Raw genomic sequence first — 22,311 nt, forward strand, 5'->3', positions numbered from 1 at the left:
ATTAACTATCTTTCGTCACAATATGCATTTATATACTCAAAGTGCTGCATTGGATCTGAATTTCCTGTATACAAATAATTGTGGTTTAGGCCAACATAGGCTTGTCTTTCCCCATTAAAAATTGTGTCGGAATTTCCAATTCCTTCTGCTGTGCTAAGCTGGAATAACAGTCGATAAAACGTGGAACTGGAAAAAGCACAGCTCCATATTCCACGGACTCTGACTTTCCAGCATCTACAGTCCTCTCTATTTCCGAGCTGACGGTCTAGTTGGCTCCGTTATAATGTTGTTTCCCTATAAACGTCGCTATTTTAATTGTTTTATTCCTATTGAGATATGTAACTTTCTAAACAACAATCTTTTAGTCCCCCGTGGGGTTGAGGAACATGTGAACCAGGTGCAGACGCGATGGCCCGAATGGTCTCATGCTGCTCTTGTGGAACTGCAACAATAGGTGGCTCTGCGGAGCCCCTTTCTGGAATCTTTCCCCAACTTCCGCGTTAAGTTGTTCTCAGGTCAGTAAAGTTTTGAAACTCGGTTCTATTTTAAATGTTGGACTTTACTTTCCCTTTTGAGTAACTCTAGTTTCCTCCCGCTCCCATCCCTCTCTCTGTCGGGCTCTGAGCCGCTGCTTCCCAGCCCCGGGATCCCATCTGAAAAGGAACGGCCCCTCCTGCTTTCCCAGACCGAACGGAGCGACGCAGCGCTGGGGGGGGATCCTAGCAGGTAACCCGGTGACTCTGAGCAAAGGAGCAACCTAGAGAGAGAGAGAGAAGCAAGTCTGAGACTAGTGCTGGAACAGAGTCTTAAAAAGAACAATATTTATCTCCTACTTTGACATTGCTGTAAAGTTTGTTTGGGGGTGGGGAAGGAGAGAGACAACAGTTTTTTTTGTGGGAGAAGGTTTGGCTGAGAAACCCATAAAGTAAGTGGACATTTGGAAGTCAGTGGCTGCGTTAGTGTTTGCTGCCCGCTAGCTTCTCCTGATCCGTCTGCCCAACTCCGCAATTTCCAACTGAACCACCTCGGAGGAGTTTGACTCAAGACAGACTGGATATTTTCTTTGGGACAGAACACTCTTTCTCAATTTCTTCCCCCCCCCCCACCCCCGTCTTTCCAATTCCACTCAAAACCTTTCCTCTCTCCCCAACGCCAATGAGGGAATCTGTGACCAAGGGAAAGTTGATTCACAGTCTGTTAGTTACACTGGATGTGGTCCAGAGAGGGTTCACAAGGTCAATCCTTGGAAAGAAAGGGTTTGCGTTCTGAAAGATTGAGCATTCGTGGAATTAGAATGAGTTATTCTGAAATGTCTGGAGAGGGGAGATACTGAGAAGATGATTCTTCTCACTGCTGTCCTGAGATGGTGACCCCCAGTTTTAAAATGATGCTCCCTAACTCCGGACTGACCCACACAAGGAAACGTCCTTTCCACGTCTACCTTGTCAAGACTATTCAACCAAGTCACCCCTCGTTCTACTAAACTCTTGTGGAAACAAGCCTGGTCTGTCCAACCGTTCCTTATGAGAAAACCCAGTGATTTCAGGTATCAATCTTGTATACCTTCCCTAATATATTTACATCGCTAAATAAGGAGACAAAACTGCAACCAATTTTGAAGATATGGTCTCACTAATGTCCTGTATAACTGGAGGAATAATATTCTTACTTTTATGTTCAATTCCTCTTGTATTAGAAAACAATATCCTTGATACATGTTGTATTGGTTCACTAACCTTTTGTGACTCATATACCATTACCTCTAAATCTCTCTGCATTTCTCAGTTCTGCATTGTCTGTTTAAGTAATATTCTGCTTTTGACAGAAAGAATTAAAAAGTGAGCGTTTTCTCCTTTTCCTACCTTGTACTCTCTGCCTGTCAGATTTTTACACATTCACTCAACCTGCCTATATCCATCTGCAATGAAAACATTAGGGTCTAGGCTACCTTCTTAAATATTTTGAGGCTTCTGGCCTGGTCCATAACAATTGTGATTGTCTTTTTTTTAATTTTCAGCACTGATGACATGCAGTTGTTTGTCTGTAATGATCTTTCTTTGATTCAATGCTGGGTCTTCTTAGAATGATTCATTTTCAGCTTTCTTGGTTCTTATGCTGCTTTCCTACACAGAGAGAGAAATGCTTTTAGGTTATAGGGTCTCAAATTTTCTCTCTCACTGCCTTTCTAACACTGTAGCTCTGCCAATCAAAGAGCTATTGTCAGGTAGAATTTTCTTAATTGAGTAGATTGTCAGTGCCACTCAGTCTTGAATTTTCCCCCTCACAGCTCCAAAAAGCAACAGTGAGATTCTTTTTCCTCAGATGGTGATAGCTAGCACAAGGAGGCATAGCTTTAAAGTGAGGGGTGATATATATGGGACAGATGTCAGAAGTAGGTTCTTTACTCAGAGTAATAGGGGTGTGGAATGCACTGCCTGCAATAGTAGTAGACTCACCAACTTTAAGGGCATTTAAATAGTCATTGGATAAACATATGGATGAAAATGGAATAGTGTAGGATGGATTGGCTTCAGATTGGTTCCATAGGTCAGCACACCATTGAAGGCTGAAGGGCCTGTACTGCACTGTAATGTTCTATGTCTATGTCTAACTTCCTTATGTTTTCACAACATACCTTCCTACGTTTCTAGACTACCTGGAATGGGCAGGTTGTCTTATGAGGAAAGTTTGGTCATGCTGGGCTTGTATCCATTGGAGATTAGAAGAGTAAGAGGCACCTTGACTGAAACATATAAGATCATTTATATAAAGAGTCTTAACAGGGTGGATGTAGAATGAACATCTCTAACGAGAGAATCTAGAAGTTTAAGCGACTGTTTAAAAAGTGTCAGAGTCAGAGATGAGGTACTTTTTTTTCCCCTCTGACAGTCATGAGTCGTTGGAACATTCTTCCTCAGAAATTGCATAACTAGAATCTTTTTGATACTTTTAAAATAGAGGTGGATAGATTCTTGAGTAGTAATAGGATGAAAGGTGATTATCAGGGGTAGGTGGATATGTGGATAATCAAATCAGCCATGCTGTTATTGAATGGTGAAGTAGGTTAAAGGGGCCAAGTGGCCAACTCATAACTTGTACGTTTTTCTTAACATTCATTTATTAGAAAACTCAAGAAGACTCAAGCCTGAGTCTTTCAGGGAATAGGATTTAGAACACAGGCTCAGTATTAATATCATAATATTTTGACAATGTCATTAGTGAAAAGGAAACATGGGAGTTGAAAATGGAATTATTGTCATAGTATTTGTGAATCCCCTTCTGGTTTTGAGTAACTGGTCACCCAGGAAGCCCAATGCATGACAAAACACTGATATAGAGTTCAGATTTGAATGCGGTTAGTCATAGTTTTAGTAAAATTATTTTATTGACTCTGTTCCCAGGAGTCCTACATCCTGTTAGTAATTTGAAAGAGTTTGCAAGAGTTAAGTGGATGATTACTGAGATTTCAATAGTACAGCTATAATTTGCATAAAGAGCCAGTGAGCAGAACTGATAGCAGGTCAACATTTGTTTGTTTATTACTTTACAATGCTTCCACAGTTCAGTACTGCATTGTTTCCTCATACACAGCAATAATAAATAGCTGCTTGTGTTTCATTATTGGTGAAAGGAAAACGTGTGAGCTTTTAAAGGAGGAAGTTTGCTAAATTCATAAATTGGCACTGATGGGAATTTTGGATTGAAGTTACAGCCAAGAATTGATGAGAACTTTCATTCTATAATTTTAATGGTAGTTCAAAATGAATAAGCTCAGTTTGATTCTGGTGAGAGTTTGGTGCCAGGAGCTCAGAGCTCAGTTTTACAGAGGGTTGGTAGTCCAGCAAATCCTCAATGTATTCGGAATTAAATGTGTGAACTGTAATAGGTCAGGACAAGTACAACAAAATGTGTTTCTTTAGTGCCTTTCATGGCAACAGGACATTCCAAAGTGCTTTTCAAAGAGTTTTAATGTAGGAGAGACAGTAGCATGATAATTTATTTGTGCGATGTTAATCGGAGCACCTCATTAACCGATGTTAATGAAGTGCTCATTGATTAGCACCTCAGACCCGGGTTCAATTCCACCCTCGGACAACTGTGCAAACTTCACAAAGACATTCTCCACACGTCGGCGTGGGTTTCCTCCCACAGTCCAAAGATATGCAAGTTAGGTGGATTGGCCACACTAAATTTTCCCCATACTGCCCAGGGACGTGCAAAGTAGTTGAGTTAGTCATGGGAAATGCAGAGTTACACGGATAGGGGAGGGGAGGGGGGGGTTTGGGTGAGATGCTCTTCAGAGGGTTGGTGTGGACTCAATGGGCTAAATGGCCTACTTCCACACTGTACAGATCCTATCATTCTATGATTGGGATAAGGACTTTTGACCAGGACAGTGGGGAGAAATTTCATCTTCACCTTCAAATTAACACTGTGGAATCTTATACATCCACCTGAGAAGGTGAATGTGGTATTCAGACTAACATATCCAAAGATTCAACCCTTGGTACTGCGCTGATTGGTCAATCTAGAGGTTTATGCTCAAGTCACAGTTCTGCCAGGATGAAGGTCAGAATGGAACTGACAGGAAAACCTCTGTGATAGGACACAAACTAACCAAAGCAGCCCATGGTTGATTATAGTTACTTCATTTGAAGTCGTCCAGTTGGAATGTAAGTGGATGGATTGAGAACTGAGACAAGGTGAATGGTAATGACTGGATCAGATCTATAACATATAACAGGTTAAAGCACAGAACAGTTATTAAGGACACATCATAGCTGCAGAAGTAGCAAAGGAGAGAGAGATTTATACATTCTTCGTTGTTAGACTGAGATTTGGAACAAACAAAAAGGTGATACAGAAATAATTTGCAATTGAAACAGTGTTGTAGCAGATTCAACAATGAGAAACAATTGAAGATGCCATGAAGATTGAGACTTGAGAGAAAAATCAGGATTGATGAAACTGTTTAAGCAGTGGCAAAAGGCTCATGTCATGAATTGAGTTAAAGGAAATTCATGTGGAGATTGTTTACACCTGTTTACTGCAGCCACATGAGCCCATTATTACATTTCTTTAAACTCAAAGGCAGCAATTGTCTTTTCTGAAGTTGAACCATTATCAGCAGAATTTTAAGAAGTTTTTAAAAAATCTTTTGGAATGTGGGTGTCACTCGCAAGGCTAATATTTTCTTGAACTAAATGACTTAATAGGTCCATTCAGAAACTAGTTGAGTCAACCACTTGGGATTTGCTGGGGGTCTGGAGTTACATGTAGGCCAGACCAGATAAGGGTGGCAGATTTCCTTCCCTAAAGGAAATTAGTGAATTAGATGGATTTTTTTTACCCACAATCAACAGTCATTCTTGGTTACTGTTATGGAGACTAGTTTTCAATTCTGGAATTTAAATACATGTCCTCAAAGTGTTTATTAGTCCAGTGACATTACCACAGTGCCCATATAGGTTTTCATTTCAATAGATTTCCTCTTCTGTGGTTTAACTATTGGGAGTATTTGGGTTTTGCAATCAGCACAACACATCCTTGAGCAAATCTAATATTTAATGTCCTTTTCTTTTAGATATTGATAGTCACCCCATGTTTCTTTAGACCCTGTCAACATGTTGACTCTTGACATTATAGAGGTTTATAAAATCACAGGGTATAGATAAAGTGACTGTATCTTTCACATAGGATGGAGGATTTCAAGTCTAGCGGGCATATTTTTAAGATGAGAGGAGAAAGATTGAAAAAAGACATGGGTAATTTTTAACATAGTGGAATGAACTTCTGGGGAAGTGGTGGATGTGGGTACAGTTACAGTGTGTAAAAGACATCTAGATAAGTTCATGAATAAGAAATGTTTGGAAGGATTTGGGCCAAGCACGGGCAGGTGGGATTACTTTAGGATTGTGATCGGCATGGACTGGTTGGACCAAGATGTCTGTTTCTGTGCCGTATGACTATTCATATATGCTCTCTATCGATGTACTAAGATATTCAAGCTATTGATTTAGACATGTAATTTCAAGTTAATGGAAAACTTATTGGGAATAAAACAGTTAGGACTTACTTAGTGTTTAGTACCAGAGGAAGATGCAGCTGAATCCATCTGGTTTTGTCATCTCCCTTGCTGGGGATATAGAGTCCGAGAGGTCTGTGCGGGGAAACAGGCCCTTCAACCCAACTTGCTCGTACTGTCAAGTTTTAACAATGAGTCTACTCCCATTTCCCTGCATTTGGTCTACATCCCTCCATACCTATCCGGTGTCTAAAATGTCTAAAAAGGAAATTTTATTCACCTCCACCTCTAGCTCTGGCGACCTTTTCCAGATACTCATCACCCTGTCTGTGGGGAAACAAAATGCCCCTCTGAACTCTTTCCCCTCTCTCATTAACCGTATGCCCTCTAGTTTTAGATTCCCCCAGCCTGGGGTCAAGCTGTTGGTTATCTACCTTATCTATGCCACCCATGATTTTATAGACATCTCTAAGGCCACCCCTCAGCTTCTTATGCTGCCGTAAAGGAGTCCCAGCTTATGGTAGGGAGTCTACTTTGTGGAAAGCGCTACGTTAGTTATAATCCTTTTTGTTTTGTTAGGGAGACTATAACCAGTAGCCCACACATACCGAGAGAAATGAGGCTTCTCAAGCTTTCGCCTGTTCCAGTTCCTAACCGCACCCTGAGGGAGGAGCGAGTTGCTCACTCGGGTGAAGTCCCAATCCTAACTGCAGAGGGGAAGCTTGTTGGAAGTGACTCACTTTCCCTGCGTTTTGTGTTCGATTACAAACCACGTCTATCTTTTGAGAGAATGTTTCCCGTACGGATATTTGCAAACCAATATTAGTATGATTCGGTTAACTTTAATATCTGGGATAGTTAAGGTCCTGTTCAGCCCTGGCCTCGGCTGAATTTAGTTCCTCTAGTTTTAACTTACGGTCATTTCGCTTGTCACCTTGTGCCAGCATCTTTCTCTCGAGGTAAGTTTACCTTTTTTTTTAAAATTCCTAATTGCCGTAAATATGTACTAAGGTTTTCATAGAATTCCTACAGCGTGGCCATTCGGCTCATCCAGTCCACACCAACCCTCCGAAGGGCATCCCACCCAGGCTGACACCCCCACCCCTATCCCAGTAACCGTGTATTCCATATGGCCAATCTACCAAACCTGCACATCTTTGGACTGTGGGAACTAACCGACAGAGACACGGGGTGAATGTGTGAACTCCGCACGGACAGTCGCCTGAGGGTACAATCGAAACTGGGTCCCTGGCGCTGTGAGGCTGCGGAGCTACTCACTGAGCCATTCCAGGTGTTTTGTAACACCTGGGCACATATTCCCCTGTGGGAAAATTGTTGCTTTCTTTGACAATGTGATGTGCTGTGTACAAATTGTGGTTTTAAACGTAACGCCCCTTTGATGGGTTGTGTTATTTTCTTATTTGAAGTTCTGTGCTAACATCCAGCAAGTTAACACCCAACGTTTTAATCTCAGGAAATACATTAATCGGTCTTCCAATAATCCAACCTGCAGCCTGTCAGCTAACCCGAGCTGTGTTGCCGTATAATGTTAAATTTTAAATTCCTAACTGTCGGCTTTCGCACTCCCTCCCTGGGTAGTTCTCGGTGAAAAAGGTAATTAAAATCTCTAAGCAGTAGAGTTCAAACTTCAAACATTCTTTGTAGCTGAGAACATGTCCCTTAACTCAGTAACTGACATCACTCAAGTGTTTAATATTTCAATGCCTGCTACTGCTGTAAGGCTCCTAATTGTGTTTCTTTGGTGTGGCTAACATTTGTGGAACTTCTCCAAGTTATTCATGTTTGAGCATTCTTACCCAGACCCTGAATAATGAGGAGACAGTTCAAAGAAACTGCCCTCAAACATGTACCATATCTCCAGAACAACTGAGATTGAAATTTGCCAGAGAAAATTTCTCACATCCAAGATGATTGACTGATAAGGATGGGATTTCTAGCAGGGAAAAAGCCCAAAACTGATTTAGGAGCGTGGCGATTGCTGTGGAGGATTCTCTGAATGAGCTGAAGTAGCATAATGACCTTGTCACTAATAAAACAATTGTTGATAGCAATAAGGATCAAAGCTTAATAAATAATGTGGTGAGAAGAGAGTTCTCTACTGGATTACTTCAAGATAGTTTTGTTCATATACTTCACATTTAATAATTTTGTGGACTTGAGCTTGAAGGATTGATAGATTTTCTTTTTTAAAAGGCACTGGAACTTTTATTTGAATCAGGCACTTGTTAGTCACATCTTGTGATGGCTGTTTACTGGACACCTATTCCTTATATATTTAGAGAATGAGAATTCCTATAGCTAGGAATTGAGTTTAGCAAATTAAAAAGAAAACACACAACAAAGTCTGCCTTTGGTTAACAGGCAGGATATAGGTGCGATTACTAGGTTTGATTTGATTTGATTTTTGTCACACATACCTAGCTACAGTGAAAAGTTTTGTTTTGTCTGCAGTACAAACAGATCATAACACTCAAGGACACAAAGATCGTAGGGTGATTGAAGAGTGAAGAATAAAAACCTACAGCCACAGAGAAAGTGCATATAAAGCAAGATCAACATTAGATTTGAAATTTGAAAGTTCAATTCAGAAGTCTAACAACAGTAGGGAACAAGCTGTTCTTGAACCTGTTGGTACATGTTTAAGTTTTTGGATCTTGTGTCTCACAGAAGAGGTTGGAAGAGATTAATCTGGGTGGGAAAGGTCTTTGACGTTGGCTGCCTTTCTGTGGCAACAAGAACTGTCTATGAATGGGAGGTTGGTTTCCATGATGGTCTGGGCTGTGTGAACAACTTTTTGTAGTTTCTTATGGTCCTGGGCAGAGCAGTTGCTGTACCACACCATTATGCACTCAGATAGTATGCTTTCTATGAAGCATCTGAATGAGTTGGTGAGGTCCTTATGGATGTGCAGAATTTCCTTAACTTGCTGAGGAAGAGGCGTTGTTGTGCCGCCTTGTCTGCTGTATTAATGCGAGTGGTCCAGGACAGGTTGGTGATTTTCATTCTTAGGAACTTGATGCTTTCGACCATCTTCACCTCAGCTCGTTCGATGTAGATAGGAGCATATCCTCCTTGCTACCTGAAGTGAATGACTTACTCTTTAGTTTTGCTGACATTGAGGGAGAGATTGTTGTCTGTGCACCATGTCACCAAGTCCTTGATCACTGTGAGACAGTCACATACAACAGCAGGCAACTCAAAAGCTGTGTGGAGCCAATCTCAGTAAGATTTTTGCCAGGAGGAGCTCTGCTCCTACACACTTTTACTTCCTGAAGTGAAACCTTATAAAGTTAGTAATAATTCAAAAGAAGACTGGGACCTCAGCATCGTTTGGGACACTGAACCTAATGATATCGTCAGAACTCCGGCTAAAACCACTTAGCACGATGCAAGCATTATGTTCCATTATCAGAAGAATGAGTATTGGTTACACTCCATTACATTGTAGTCTTTGTAACAAGAAACCAAACCATCATGATCTAATTTATAATGTATGAAGGTATGTATAAAGCGTAATGGTTGGTAGTCGGGAGCTTTGGCTCATCGGTCTTGTTTTCCCTCACTGCCGTTTCTAGTTAATGTTTCAGGATGAAATACCAGGAGGTCCTAAAGAGGGAATTATCCTTAATTCCTCTGTGTAAATGACACAACATAACAGGCTATAAAGCAAAGTCGAACAGAATTGCAGGCAACAGTACATCCCTACCCGCTAAGCTCTTTCATTCTACACTCAGTTTGAACCAAAAGGCAGTGGAACGATGTTACCTATCCCAACCACCTCAGATACACCTGTACCCATGGTCTCCACTGCAGTTATTAGATTGGCCGCCTTGAGAGTGAACCCACGGAAAGTGACTGGCCCAAATGGAGTCCCCGGCCAAGCAGTCCCATCCTGTGTGGCCAGCTTGTGGGAGTACTCGCAAACATCTCTAATCTCTCCTTATGACAATCTGAAGTCTTCACCTGTGTCAAGAAGACCACAGTCATCCAAGTGCCAATGGAAAATCATGCAGTGTGCCTCAATGACTGCTGCCTGGTGCTCTGACTTCCATAATTGTGAAGTGCTTTGAGAGGTTGGATATGGCTCACATCATCTCCAGTTTCCCAGTCTGCTTTGATCCCTTGCAATTCACCTACTGGCGCAACAGGTCCACGGCAGATCCCTGGCCCTACACTCATCCCTGGAACATCTGGATAGTAAGGGTACTACATCAGGCTCCTGCCTATTGATTTCCACGTTTATTACCATAACTTCAAACAAACTCACCTGTAAACTTTCAGACCTCTGTAATTGGATCCTCAACCTCCTGACCCACAAACTGCAATCAATAAGAATAGGCAACACCACCACCTCAATCCTCAACACTGGTGCCCTGCAAGGCTGTGAACTCAGCCCCTTACTAAACTCCTTACATACTCAACTGTGTGGCCAAATTCTACCCCAAATCCATTTATAAGTTCGCTGACAACACCACCATTGTAGGTTGGATCTCAAACAACGATGAGACAGAGTAAGATATAGTGCTTAGCAGCATGGTGTAAAGCCAACATCAGTAAAATGAAGGAGTTGGTCACTGACTTCAGGAAACAGAGTGAAGGGTACACCCCTGTATCAATGGTGCTGAGGTGGAGATGGTTGAGAGTATCAGGTTCCTGGGAGTAAAGATCACCAACATTCTGTCCTGGTCCACCCATGTCAATGCAATGGTTAAGAAAGCAGAACAACGTCTCTACTTTCTCAGGCTAAGGAAATTCAGCATGTCCATAAGGACTTTTCCTGATTTTAATAGATGCACCACAATGCGGTGTAGCAACTGCTTTTCCAAAGACCGCAAGAAACTAGAGTCGTGAACATCTCTCAAACCAGCTTTCCACCCATTTACTTTATCTATACTTGCCTCTGCCTCAGAAAAGCAACCATCATAATCAAAGACCCTTCCCACCCAGCTAATATTTTCTTCCACCCTCTTCTCTTGGGCAAGTTATAAAAGTTTAAATACAAGTACAAACAGATTCAGTAACAGCTTCTTCCCTGTTGTATTCACATTTCTGAACAGACCTCTCAAATGTTAACGTTGATCTCTCTCTCTGCACCTCCTCTACTGTATTCTGCACTCTGTTCTGCTATCCTGATGCACTTTGTATGGTATGATCTGCCAGTATAGCATGCAAAACACTTTTCACTGCATTTTGGTTCATATGACGACAAAAAAAATCATTCAATAACTGGCTTACATAATATGACATTTGCTCTGCCCCCATTTGATCACAATTTCTCCATGTTTTCAAATTTCCCTTGATCACCACTGATTTTGTTTTTTCTTTGTTGGTTGTACAACTAACATTAATGTAGGGAATCAAGAAAGGAATCCAGTGCAGGACAGCCTACACATCCCTGTTCTGACCACTGACTTCAGACTGCAACTATCTCTCATTTTCATGACTTTCTGCCATCACTTTATCTCCTTACATTTTGGAGGTTTAATGTTGGCATTTTTGATATTTTCTATTTAACCCGTTTGGAGATGTTGTTATATAGCTCTGAAGAAGGTGGGACTTGAACCAAAACTTTCTGTCCCAGAGGTAGGGAACTATTATTGCACCACCAGAGATGTTTAGAACAATAAATTCTCATCCCTTGACCAGGAAGTAAACCCAGACCATGGGTGATGCAAGTGCTGAGTCTAGACCACAAGGGAAGTGTTGCTCATGTTTAGTAATACCCATGCTTGAACACAATCAGCCCCTTGGCTCAGAAGTTAAAATGGGCATCCTCCAGGATGTCAGACAACATTCTGCTCAATCAAATCCACCAGAATGATATTAAGAAGTGTCTCATTTCTCTGGGCTTACTTGTTCATTTTGAGACAGTAACTACATTATGTAACTGTGTGTGAAGCAGAGATGACTTGTGAAACATGGTCACTGTTTGTTAATACTTCTTGTATTTCATCAAATGATTATTTTTATATTATTTAGCAGTTTTCATCTGTTCAATTTCTTTCAAAAATGTTCTCTGCAGTTACTTTAAAGCCAGTAACTATATACAACTGGAATCAGCAACCCTAGTTCCACCTTTACCTGTTACTGTTCACTTCCCTCCACCTGATAAAGTTACTCATCCATTTCTCAACATCCAGTTCTAAAGATCTTCATACACATTTTAACCTGTTTTTCCTTTCAGGTCCAACTTAATTAAAAGTGACAAAGTTTCAGAAGGACTGCTGATACCACTGTGTGTGTTTTTCAAAGGATCCAGAAATCAAAGTCAACCAGGTCAAATTTGGAACATGGGGGGGTCTGCCAGTCACCTCTCAAAAGAGCAACTTTCTGAATATCAGGTGAGAAAATAAAATGCAGCTTTAACAAAAAAAAACTCTTCTTGGGAGAATTTGTCCCCACATGGAGCCCAGCATAGATAAGTTAAACTATAATTTCCAAGTATTTAGAATAAATTTAAACCCAAAATATTTATTGTAACTCTTTCAATAATTTGTAAATTGGTCTGGATGATTACTATTGCTTTAATTGCAGTATTGTCTCAAACCCATTTATGAAAAAAAACCTAAAATAAATGCAGATGCTGGAGAGAGAAATAAAAACAAAGTCCAAAGAAATGTCATTGAGCTCAAAACATTAGCAGTGTTTCTCCTGCCACAGGTACCGCTGCTGACTTTCTCCAGCACGTTTTTTTAAACTTTATGAACTGAGCATATTGGTTTCTAATATTATTGACTTAGCCAAGGGAATGAGACTTTGCAGCAACAGGAAAAGAACATTTTAATGTCTGAATTGAATGTAAGGATGTGGCATGGCTAAACAAGAATATGAAAAGGCAAAACAAACCCTGCAGAATGGAAGATTAAATAATGGTAGAAAGAGTTGGGAAAACAAGAGATTATTGTAGTCTGAAATTGCTGAGGTACTGGCCAGAGCAGGGTTTATAAGGAGCAAAAAAACACTTATCAAAAACGCATCCAATTACATCCACTATTTTTGAATCCTGATGTAAATTTGGAAACCAGCTGTACACGGTAAAATTTCACATTTAATACAAGATTAATTCATTAATTGTCCTGCTCTCCATTAGCTGGCAATGTTGACAAGGTTATTAGAGCTGAAAAGTGCTGCACTGGAAAAAGCACAGGAGGTGCTCCTCAGATGCTGCCTGACCTCCTGTGCTTTTTCCAGTGCAGCACATTTTGACTTGGAACTCTTCAGCATCTGCAGTCCACACTTTCTCCAAGGTTATTAGAGCTACTCACCTTCGTTATAGTTCTGTAGCAATTTAACATGAAGCCTAACAGTCTGCATTATTGATGCAATAGCTTTGATGCACAGGAGGATCAGCCTTGAAGCATGGCTTGATCCTAGAGAAGGTCGAATGAACCAAACTGATAATGAATTGTAAATTATTGGGGCTGCTGGAAATCTGAAATCTAAACAGAAATACTCAACCGGTCAGGCAGTGTGTGTGGAGATTGAAAACAAATCAGCTTCTTAGGGATGTTCTAATGAAAAGTCATTGACTTGAAAGTTTACCTGTTTCCCTCTTCAGAGATATTGCCTGACCTGCTGAATATTTCTAGCATTTTCTGTGATAATTAAGTGAACTGTAAGAAACATGGAGGATACATTTTGGTTTTTAATCTTCTGAATGAAATAAAGGCCAAGACATCCATCCTTCGTCAGTGGTTGGATCATAAACAGCTTGACTTGCCTGAACGTCCTATAACAGCTGACAGGGATGTGCCAGCACCAGTGCTTAAATGTGATTTGTTTTTGTTTTAGGAACTGACTTTTTTAACAAAGCAAGACATTCTGCAGTAAGTGGAGGATTTTATATTTTGTTTCATGGTCTCTGTAGAGTAATGGAAATGTTCCTCTTTTAATCTGAAAGGAAAGTGTCAGTAAAACTCCCCAACACCATCCCCATCAAACATTTGCATAAACCTATATCTCTCGTTCAGTTGTATCATGCACAGGAATGTGGGTTAAATACAAAGTAAAGCTACCTCTACTCTTTTTTTTTTTGAAACTGAAATTAAAGCCCACTTGACTCTTTTAAACTGGAAGTAAACTGTAAGTAAAGTTCCCTCAACACTGTCTCCATCAAGCATTGCTAGAACAAGAACACAGGGGGTAGATACAGAGTAAAGCTTCCTCTATTCTGATTAAAGTAAGTCAAAAATAATAATGAAACAGCCCCTGCAAAGGCATTATATTGAACTAAAACACAAATTTGCAGTCAACGTTCAATGTGTAGATGCTCTCAAGAATGGCTTGGGTGAGATATTGGATGAAATTTGGTACTGTGAAACTGTTCCTAGAAAGGAGTTAGCATAACATGTAAAGAGTAATGATTAATATAGTCAGTAGCTTGATAATTGTGAATAAATAGCCACTTCACGACGATTGCGACAAATTTCCTAGTCATTTTCATCTTTCAATTGAATTAATGCATAATCCAGAACATTTTAATGTCTGAACTGAATGCAAGGATGCGGCATGGCTAAACAAGAATATGAAAAAATGAAACAAACCCTGCAGAATGGAAGATTAAATAGTGGTAGAAAGAGTTGTGAAAATAAGAGATTATTGCAATCTGAAATTTCTGAACTACTGGTCAGAGCAGGGTTTATAAGGAGCAAATAAACTTGTCAAAAATGCATCCAATTACATCCACTATTTTTTAAGTCCTTGATGTAAGATTTCACAATTAATACAAGATTAATTCATTAATTGCCCTGCTTTCCATTAGCAGACAATGTTGTAAGAGTTGAAAAGTATGGAAAAATCAGGCAGCATTCGAGGACATAACAGTCAAAGTTTTGGGCACAAGTACTGGTTCTTTATCTTAAACATTAACCTGCATCCTGCTCCTAAATTACATTGTAATCTGCAGTTCTAGTTGAAGAATTTGCGCAGCTTATTTTGAACCATTCTAAAGAGGTTTAAAATATTAATGCTCATTAACTCTTTTATCCACAAAGAGCTTATCGAATATTTGCGGAGCTGCTTTCAAAAGATCTGGTTGACTTCCAAAACACAAGAGTTTCAAAGGACAGAATCTGTGAGATGCCAGAACTGAAGGTATGAAAAGACCTCCAAAGTAGTCTTTATGATTCTTGTTCAATTATCAGTCTGGAGAAATCTCTATGTCCCAGTTGTTCTCAACAGCGAAAACAATTCAGCGAAGTGCTAACATCACTGCAATGTTTTAGGTAGTGCTAACGTAGAAGTGGATTGGTTAAAGCAAATGGGTCATGTTAAAAGTCCTCTGAGCTCGAGGAGGAAATGTCAACATTGTTGTTCATCACCTCCTGGAAGATGTTGCTGGGTGAGGATAGGATTGCTTTTGGCCATGACAACCTTTATAGTAGAATAATCTGTGAACACTCACTGCATCAGCTCTCTCGTATAACAGCTGCTGGCTGCTTCCATGATGTTCTAGACAGAATTGCGATGTCTACTGCAAGATGATTAACTACCATTCACAGTTAAAACTCACTTGTGAATGATCAGAATTGCAAAGATCTGTAACAAAATCATCAACAATTTTAACTAACTTTTCTCTTTCAATTACAGGCTAACCCCTTCAGAGAGAGAATCTGTATGGTGTTCTCAACTGCAATTGAAAAGGACGGTAGTATGTCTTTTGAGGATTTCTTAGACATGCTGAGTGCTTTTAGTGATTCGGCAACTCCTGAGATCAAGTCACACTATGCTTTCAGAATTTTTGGTTAGTCTAATCTTCTGGGGGTAACAATGCAGATACTATGGCCTGTTGCAAATACATCGGTGCTTTAATTCTTGTACTCCACTTGTGGACTTTAGCAGACTGGTTTTCCCATATACTCTGGACCACCATGTACAGACCTGTCTGTTTGTAGCATTCCTGAACAAGCTAATGTTCAGTGTTCCTCTTTCTGTTTCCCAATAAGAGTGAGGAAAAAGGAGAATTCTTATCCTGTATTTAGGGACCAACTGGAATCCCCAATCAAGAATATTGCAGGCAATGTATTCCAGATTCCCACCACCCTGGTGGGGAAAATAAATCCTCAAATCCCCTCAATCTCCTGTCTTTCATCTTAAAATTATGCCCTCTGGTTACTGACTCTTTCAACGAAGAGGAACAGCTGCTTCCTATCCACCCTTTTCATGCCCCTCATAATCTAACCTTTCTTTGCAGCTAAGTTTAGCTGGGTTAGAACCCAGAATCCAGTTAGCAGGAGGATTTTGAGGTTCCCTATCTAATGGTTCTTGTTAATAATGTGGATCTTTTGGATAAGAATAGTACCTAATGACCTTCCTTACAAACACTCATTGTGCATGTTCAATACGCAGAACTGAACATTTGGGGAAGGTATAAAAGGTTGCCTGTTATTTTAACACGGAGGTCTTCGAGAATTTATCACTCTTGGGATTTTGTAGTCCCTGCAAAGAACCTCTGACCCCAGATTAAAATGGAGTAAAGTACATAAAATATATCGTGGATATAGAACGGAGGCCATCTATTTGTTGCACAAGTTGAGGGTTGGCTTCATATGGAAGAATTTTAGTTCTGTTTAAAGGGTAACAATGACTTAACATGAAGCTTGTTCTAAAACATTTATTATTTTGACAATGCTTACAGATTTTGATGATGATGGCACCTTAGATAAGGAGGATTTGAAGAAATTGGTGAATTGTCTAACAGGAGGTACATCTGATACACAACTGACAGAGGCAGAAATGAACCAGCTCATTCAAAATGTAAGGAAACTCTTACTGAAAAGTTGCGAACTTTAATATATTAAAAAGAACAACTTTATTTAAAATGGGAATCTTGATAGAACGTTAAGTGTAGAACAGTACGACACAAGTGAAGTACAACTCCTTGCTTGCTCCCATAGTTTCCCCACTAAGTCTGCAGCTGTAGGTGGAAGAAAAGAATTAAAGTCCTGGGAAAGTTTTAGAGTAGGTGGTGGTAATGCAATGAGCTCAGTGACAGTTTAGATGATAGCACGAGAACAATGTATTTATAGTTCAGGAGTAAAGAGAAATGTTGAGGTAAGAAATCCATTTGCTGTGTCAAAATTGGCTGCTACCTTCCTGTAATAAGTGTCTGAACTCAGTGTTTCAAGCAGCTGTGAAGTGCTTTGCTACATCTTAAGGTCGTGGAAAGTGGGCTTTTAAATCAAGCTCACTCTCTATTTATTATTTAGTCTGGTTTCATCATCCTTCATGCATCAATCTCTTTCTGACATTGCACGCCAGTAACCTTGTTGGTCTCTGAAAGTTTTTTTCCATTAATGGAGAGAAAACAGTAATGTGTTTAAATATTTCATGATCTTTTCTGGTGGAATTTTGACTCTGGCTCAGGATGTTTGAAGTATTGCATTGCAGTTGGATAAAAGTTACCTAAAGGAAGCACTATATAGGGTCACCAAGTAGGGATCAGTGTCAGCTTATCAACTTATTTGCATTTGAGACATAAGATCCTTACTTTCTCCTTCATCGAAAGTCTGAATCTTGTTTTCTAGCAATAGATTCTAGGCAGGGTAAGGGGTGCACAAATGTTCAGTATCTAGCCCAAGCACCCATTCCTTGTGAATAACAGCAGACTATGGTCATAATCTAACTGATTAAAAGAACGATGTCCAAATAAGCCTGTGTATCCTTTCAACTCGAGTCGCCAAGTGTCACTAGTTTTCTTGTTGGCATTGAAACCCCATACTGACAGCCAAATTAATCAGAAGACATTGTTTTATAATAAGCAACAAGTTTAGAGGAATAAATAATTTCCTTCCAGCCCCGCAAACATTAATTTTCAATGGAGGAACTTTGTGGCAGTGAATGTAACTTCAAGAGTATCAGCTGGAATTTCACAACTTACAGTAATTAATTTAAGGAAATTTCCAATTGCATTCTCTGACAAAATCATAATTTTACATGTAACAATAGAATACTTAATTTTTTGGCAGGAATATTTCAATAGCTAGTTGTACTCCATAGTTATGCCTGGTTAGACCTTCTCACTTGCAATGAGAAACTTAAGAGTGACACTACAACAAAAGTACAATACTGCAGATGGTTAAAATGCTCAGCAGGTCTGGCAGAATAGATGGACAGTTCACGTCACAGATTGACAACCTTTCAAGTAGAACAAGTGAGCCTACTGTGACTAGGACACCAGTTGATTAATTTTATTTGAATTAGTTAACTTATTACTAACCATAAGAGATTTTAATTAGTCAGGGGTATTTGGTATCACCTCAAATAACCAATTATGATGTAGTGTGTGGAATGAACTTTGAGGAAGTGGTGGATGCAGGCACAATTACAACATTTTAAACAAAACTTTGATCAGTACATGAATAGGAAAGGTTTGGAGGGATATAGGCCAGGAGTGGCCAGGGGGAACTAGTTTAGTTTGGGATTATGTTCAGGATAGACTGGTTGGACCGAAGAATGTTTCTGTGCTATACAACTCTATAATATAGCTCCAAGGCCCATGGTTTGTGTTTTTTTTTAATTGATTCATTCACAGAGCATGAGTGTCAGTGGACAGGCCAGAATTTATTGCCCACTCCGAAAAGCCCTTGAAAAGGTAGCATGGTGAGTTGTCTTCTTAAACCACAGCAGTCCTTAGAGAGGACTATGACCTAGCTACCACGAAGGAATGTGATATGTTTTCAAGCCAGGATTGGAGTGGAAATTGCAGGAGGTGGTGGTGTTCACTTGTATCTGCTGCCCTTGTCCTTCTAGATGGTGGAGGTTACAAGTTTGGAAGGTGCTTGGAGTCTTGGTGAGCTGTTAAATTCCATTATATGGGAGATTTGATTTTCCTTTATAAGGTTATGTTCCTGTTATTCCAAAAGTAAATCTGATCAGTTTTGATTCTAAGTAACAAGTCTATAGCCGAGACAGTCATCAACCCAGCTTCATGATTGGTGGAGGCCTGTCAGCTGGTACAGAACAAACACTAGAATTAGAGACAAAAGACAGTTTGCATGTGTATAATACTCAATATTCTGAGATTTAAATCTAGCGATACACAGCATTTCAGGTCCTGGCTTATAACTGCCTATTGATTGCTTGGTGCCTAGAGCATATTTGTGATGTTTAGATACTAGCTTTTTAAAGTCATTAGGTGAAAACATCTTGGGTTAATTGGTAAACTTTAAGCTCCAGTTTAGAAACTTTTTGTATTCGATAACTGGGTTCAGATTGTTTTGCCAGTTTTAACACCAAGAAAATGTAAAGGGTGTATATCCAATCCACTTTTAAAATACTTTACATGTACTCACTGTGTCATTCAGATTTTGGAAGAATCCGACATTGATAAAGATGGAACCGTGAACCTCTCGGAATTTCAGCATGTCATCTCCAGGTCGCCTGATTTTGTGAGGTACAGTAAACAAAACGTAATGGTTCTTCTTTCACTAGCTGAAATGTGTTTTAGCTATAAATTGAGCGACAGCCCAAAAGGGTGCAAGTCAATTATGTGTCCTTTGAGAAAAGGAATGCTGTTTTGAATACTAAAGTCTCAATTCACCAAGGGAGCATATTTGATTTCTAGCCTGGTGATTCATTAAACATGACTGGGTCAACAGTTCAGGAACTTTGTAATTGGTCTCTGGTGCAAAATGCCTGTGTGGTTGTCCACGAGGACAAAGCTGATTTTAACTTATTCTGCTGAAAATAAACAGGGTGCTAAGTGTCCTGGTATCTTAGATTCAATAATCTTCTGATTTGAGTGAGAACATGCGGTGTAGTGTTAAAAGAAATGTTTCAGCTGAGATCATTCTAGTAAGGTTCCAATCTAGGTCACATGACATATCTAAAATTCTATTTTTGAGGTACGAATAGAAATGTACTGCTCATAGTTCACCTGTGGGAAGCTCCTGAATTAAGCTATACAACACCCACAAAGTACCCAATATTTTTGTTAATGAAGTGAGGAGACTCCTCTTGTATCTACTAAGGTTTTGTTAGCTTTCCTGCCGTACACTTGCAAGTAAACAGTCACAGTTTCTGATTTCCTCTTTGAGATTTAGATATTTTGTTTGCCTTTCAGCTCCTTCAAGATTGTACTTTAAAATAATCGTGGATCAACGTTCTCCTGATTCCAGCAACTGACGGCCTTCAATGCTTTTTCACCTCAAGATGGGGTACAGAATGAGAGAGAGAGAGTAGATCTTTGACAAATAATTTATCTATCACAGCATCACTTTCTACAGCTGCAGTTACAGTATTCAAAGTAATCATGTTTCAAAATGGTTTACACCAGAAAATGTTTTATATTTTGTGACAATTTTGTTTCCAATGACAAACTCAATATTTTTAATGTGCAATAAAGGTATTTCTCCATCCTGAGCACTCGTCGTAAGACTCATTTTTAGCCACGAAAAATGTTACAGAAAGTTGAATTGCCCTTTTTTTTCCCCTCTTGAAATCTCTTTGCCCCTTCATATTCTCCATAATGTTTTACCCAAGTTCCCTAACTCATGCTAAAATGGGACAGGTGTATTAGAAGCTGACAACTCCTCAAAACCCAAAAGCAGTGGAAGCTTTTCTAGAAGAGTGAACGAAGTAATTCATGTGTTTCCAATATGACCAGACACAGCCAAAATGGAAACACTCCATAACTTTAATTGTACAACAGTGAGACAGGATTGGTGAAAGCTCATTTTTCCAAGATCACATTGCATTCTTTGTGATTTGGCTTGATGTGACAATCATTGCTGGGAGAAGCTAGTGTACCATTTCATCCAACATAACCATAATTGCTTCAAGGGAACCTGAAGGGATGACTGACTGTAACCGAACACCACCTCTCAGCCTAGGTAATTGCTACTGCTGTATTGCAGCCTTTGAGAGGGAGCTCCAGGAGAGGCTGCTACCACCATATGTACAATCAGGAAAGCACCTGGGGAAACAAAGACAGCTGAGGTATTCACCAAATTGTTGGAAGCAAATGGGAGTTACGAATCATGTTGCGCATACCAGACAAAGATTCTCGCTGTTACCAACCCGAGTCTGCTGAGCTGTCTGGGAAAGGCCTCTGATAAGGTCATCCCATTTCATCTCATAGCAACTGGACAATAACCTGCTCTTCCACTCTAAAGAGGGTTTAGAAAAGGAAGTACCATTACCAACAACCTTGCTGTAAGTATCAGAAAGTATCCTCCGAATCTTAAAGAACACAATGGTGTTCCAGGATATGGAAAAGACTTTGCTGTTCAGTAAATTTTGAAATTCCATGGTAGAGAACACAACCAGTGTCAAGAGAAGCAATTTCCAGCAGAGTTTATTGATTGTTTAGAATCCCACAGGTCTCACCCCAACTGTCGTTAATATTCAATATCTGATCTTAGGATTGTTAATTGTTCAGTTTGCAAATGGAATATAAATGTGGATAAAGTTGTTCAATTTGGAAGGGAGAACAAAAGAACAATATCACATAAATGGCAAAAAACTACAGAGATCTGCAAAACAAAGGGACTTGAGGGTTTCTGTATTTGGAGAGCCCCGAAACCTGCAGCCACAAGCTATACACTAAAATCGACTCATTTGAATGTTTTCAAAATCATCCGAGAAAATATTAATAGACAAACTAATGGGGTTGAAGGCAGATAAGTTCCCTTGCCCTGAATCCTAAAAGTAGCAGCTATTGAAATAATGGAGACATTATCCTTGGATTGTGGAAGAAGTATCAAAGGATTAGAGAACTGCCAATGTGACATCGCCATTCAAAAAGGGAGACAAAAAGTGGGCAACCACAGGTCAATTAGTCTAACATCTTCTGTTGGAAGAATGTTGAAATCAATTATTAGGGATATCTCAATCTTATCAAGTAGGGTCAGCATGGCTTTATGAAAGAGAATTTATTAACATATTTTGAGGAAGTCTCAAGTGCGTAGTGGGCAATCAGTAAATGTGTTGTATTTGGACTTCAAGAAAGTGTTCAACAAGATACCTCACAAAAGGTTAAGTCATAAGAGTTCATAGTGTTAGAGGTAGTATAATGGCATGGACAGAGAATTCACTAATGCATAGGAAACAGTGGAGGTAAGGGGTTCCTTTTCAACCTGTGACCAGTGGGGTTCCACAGGGAGCAGTGGTTGGGCTGCAACTGTATATAATATATATAAATGACTTGGAAGAAAGAGAAGTTGCAAGAGGGAAACAAACGTTTTACAAGGAGATATTAATAGGTTAAGTAAGTGGAGTGGGCAATTGGAATGTAAATTTGGAAAAATGTAGATCGTTCAGTTTAG

General features: G+C 39.7%; 2 protein-coding genes across 5 annotated transcripts in view; one reads left to right on the forward strand and one right to left on the reverse strand.

The window, feature by feature from the left end:
• The window catches only part of LOC122542569 (RCC1 domain-containing protein 1-like), a 41,952-nt gene that overhangs the window by 1,334 nt on the left and 18,307 nt on the right, over positions 1-22,311 (reverse strand). The window contains exon 8 of one of the 2 annotated variants that reach the window (XR_006309818.1): positions 1,949-2,123. Coding sequence is in view for 1 of the 2 variants with exons in the window: in XM_043680474.1 (XP_043536409.1) it covers positions 2,095-2,123 (29 nt within the window). In the remaining variant the exon portion in view is untranslated. Of the gene's footprint in view, positions 1-1,142; positions 2,124-22,311 lie in introns of those variants that run through there. The other variant, XM_043680474.1, reaches the window with a different exon arrangement.
• On the forward strand, positions 415-20,410 carry LOC122542571 (calcium and integrin-binding protein 1-like). 3 transcript variants are annotated; one of them, XM_043680476.1, is made up of 8 exons: positions 415-515; positions 12,231-12,387; positions 13,838-13,872; positions 15,040-15,139; positions 15,635-15,788; positions 16,683-16,801; positions 19,351-19,439; positions 20,109-20,410. In XM_043680476.1, the coding sequence occupies exons 2-8, from the start codon at positions 12,337-12,339 to the stop codon at positions 20,128-20,130; spliced, it is 570 nt and encodes a 189-aa protein (XP_043536411.1). In that variant the 5' UTR covers positions 415-515; positions 12,231-12,336; the 3' UTR covers positions 20,131-20,410. The 3 variants fall into 3 exon arrangements, with proteins under 3 accessions (XP_043536411.1, XP_043536412.1, XP_043536413.1); XM_043680477.1 differs by lacking the exon at positions 415-515 and adding an exon at positions 536-726; XM_043680478.1 differs by lacking the exon at positions 415-515 and adding an exon at positions 6,831-6,984.

This window comes from Chiloscyllium plagiosum, chromosome 40 (genome assembly GCF_004010195.1).
Source record: "Chiloscyllium plagiosum isolate BGI_BamShark_2017 chromosome 40, ASM401019v2, whole genome shotgun sequence".
Taxonomy (NCBI): Eukaryota; Metazoa; Chordata; class Chondrichthyes; order Orectolobiformes; family Hemiscylliidae; genus Chiloscyllium; species Chiloscyllium plagiosum.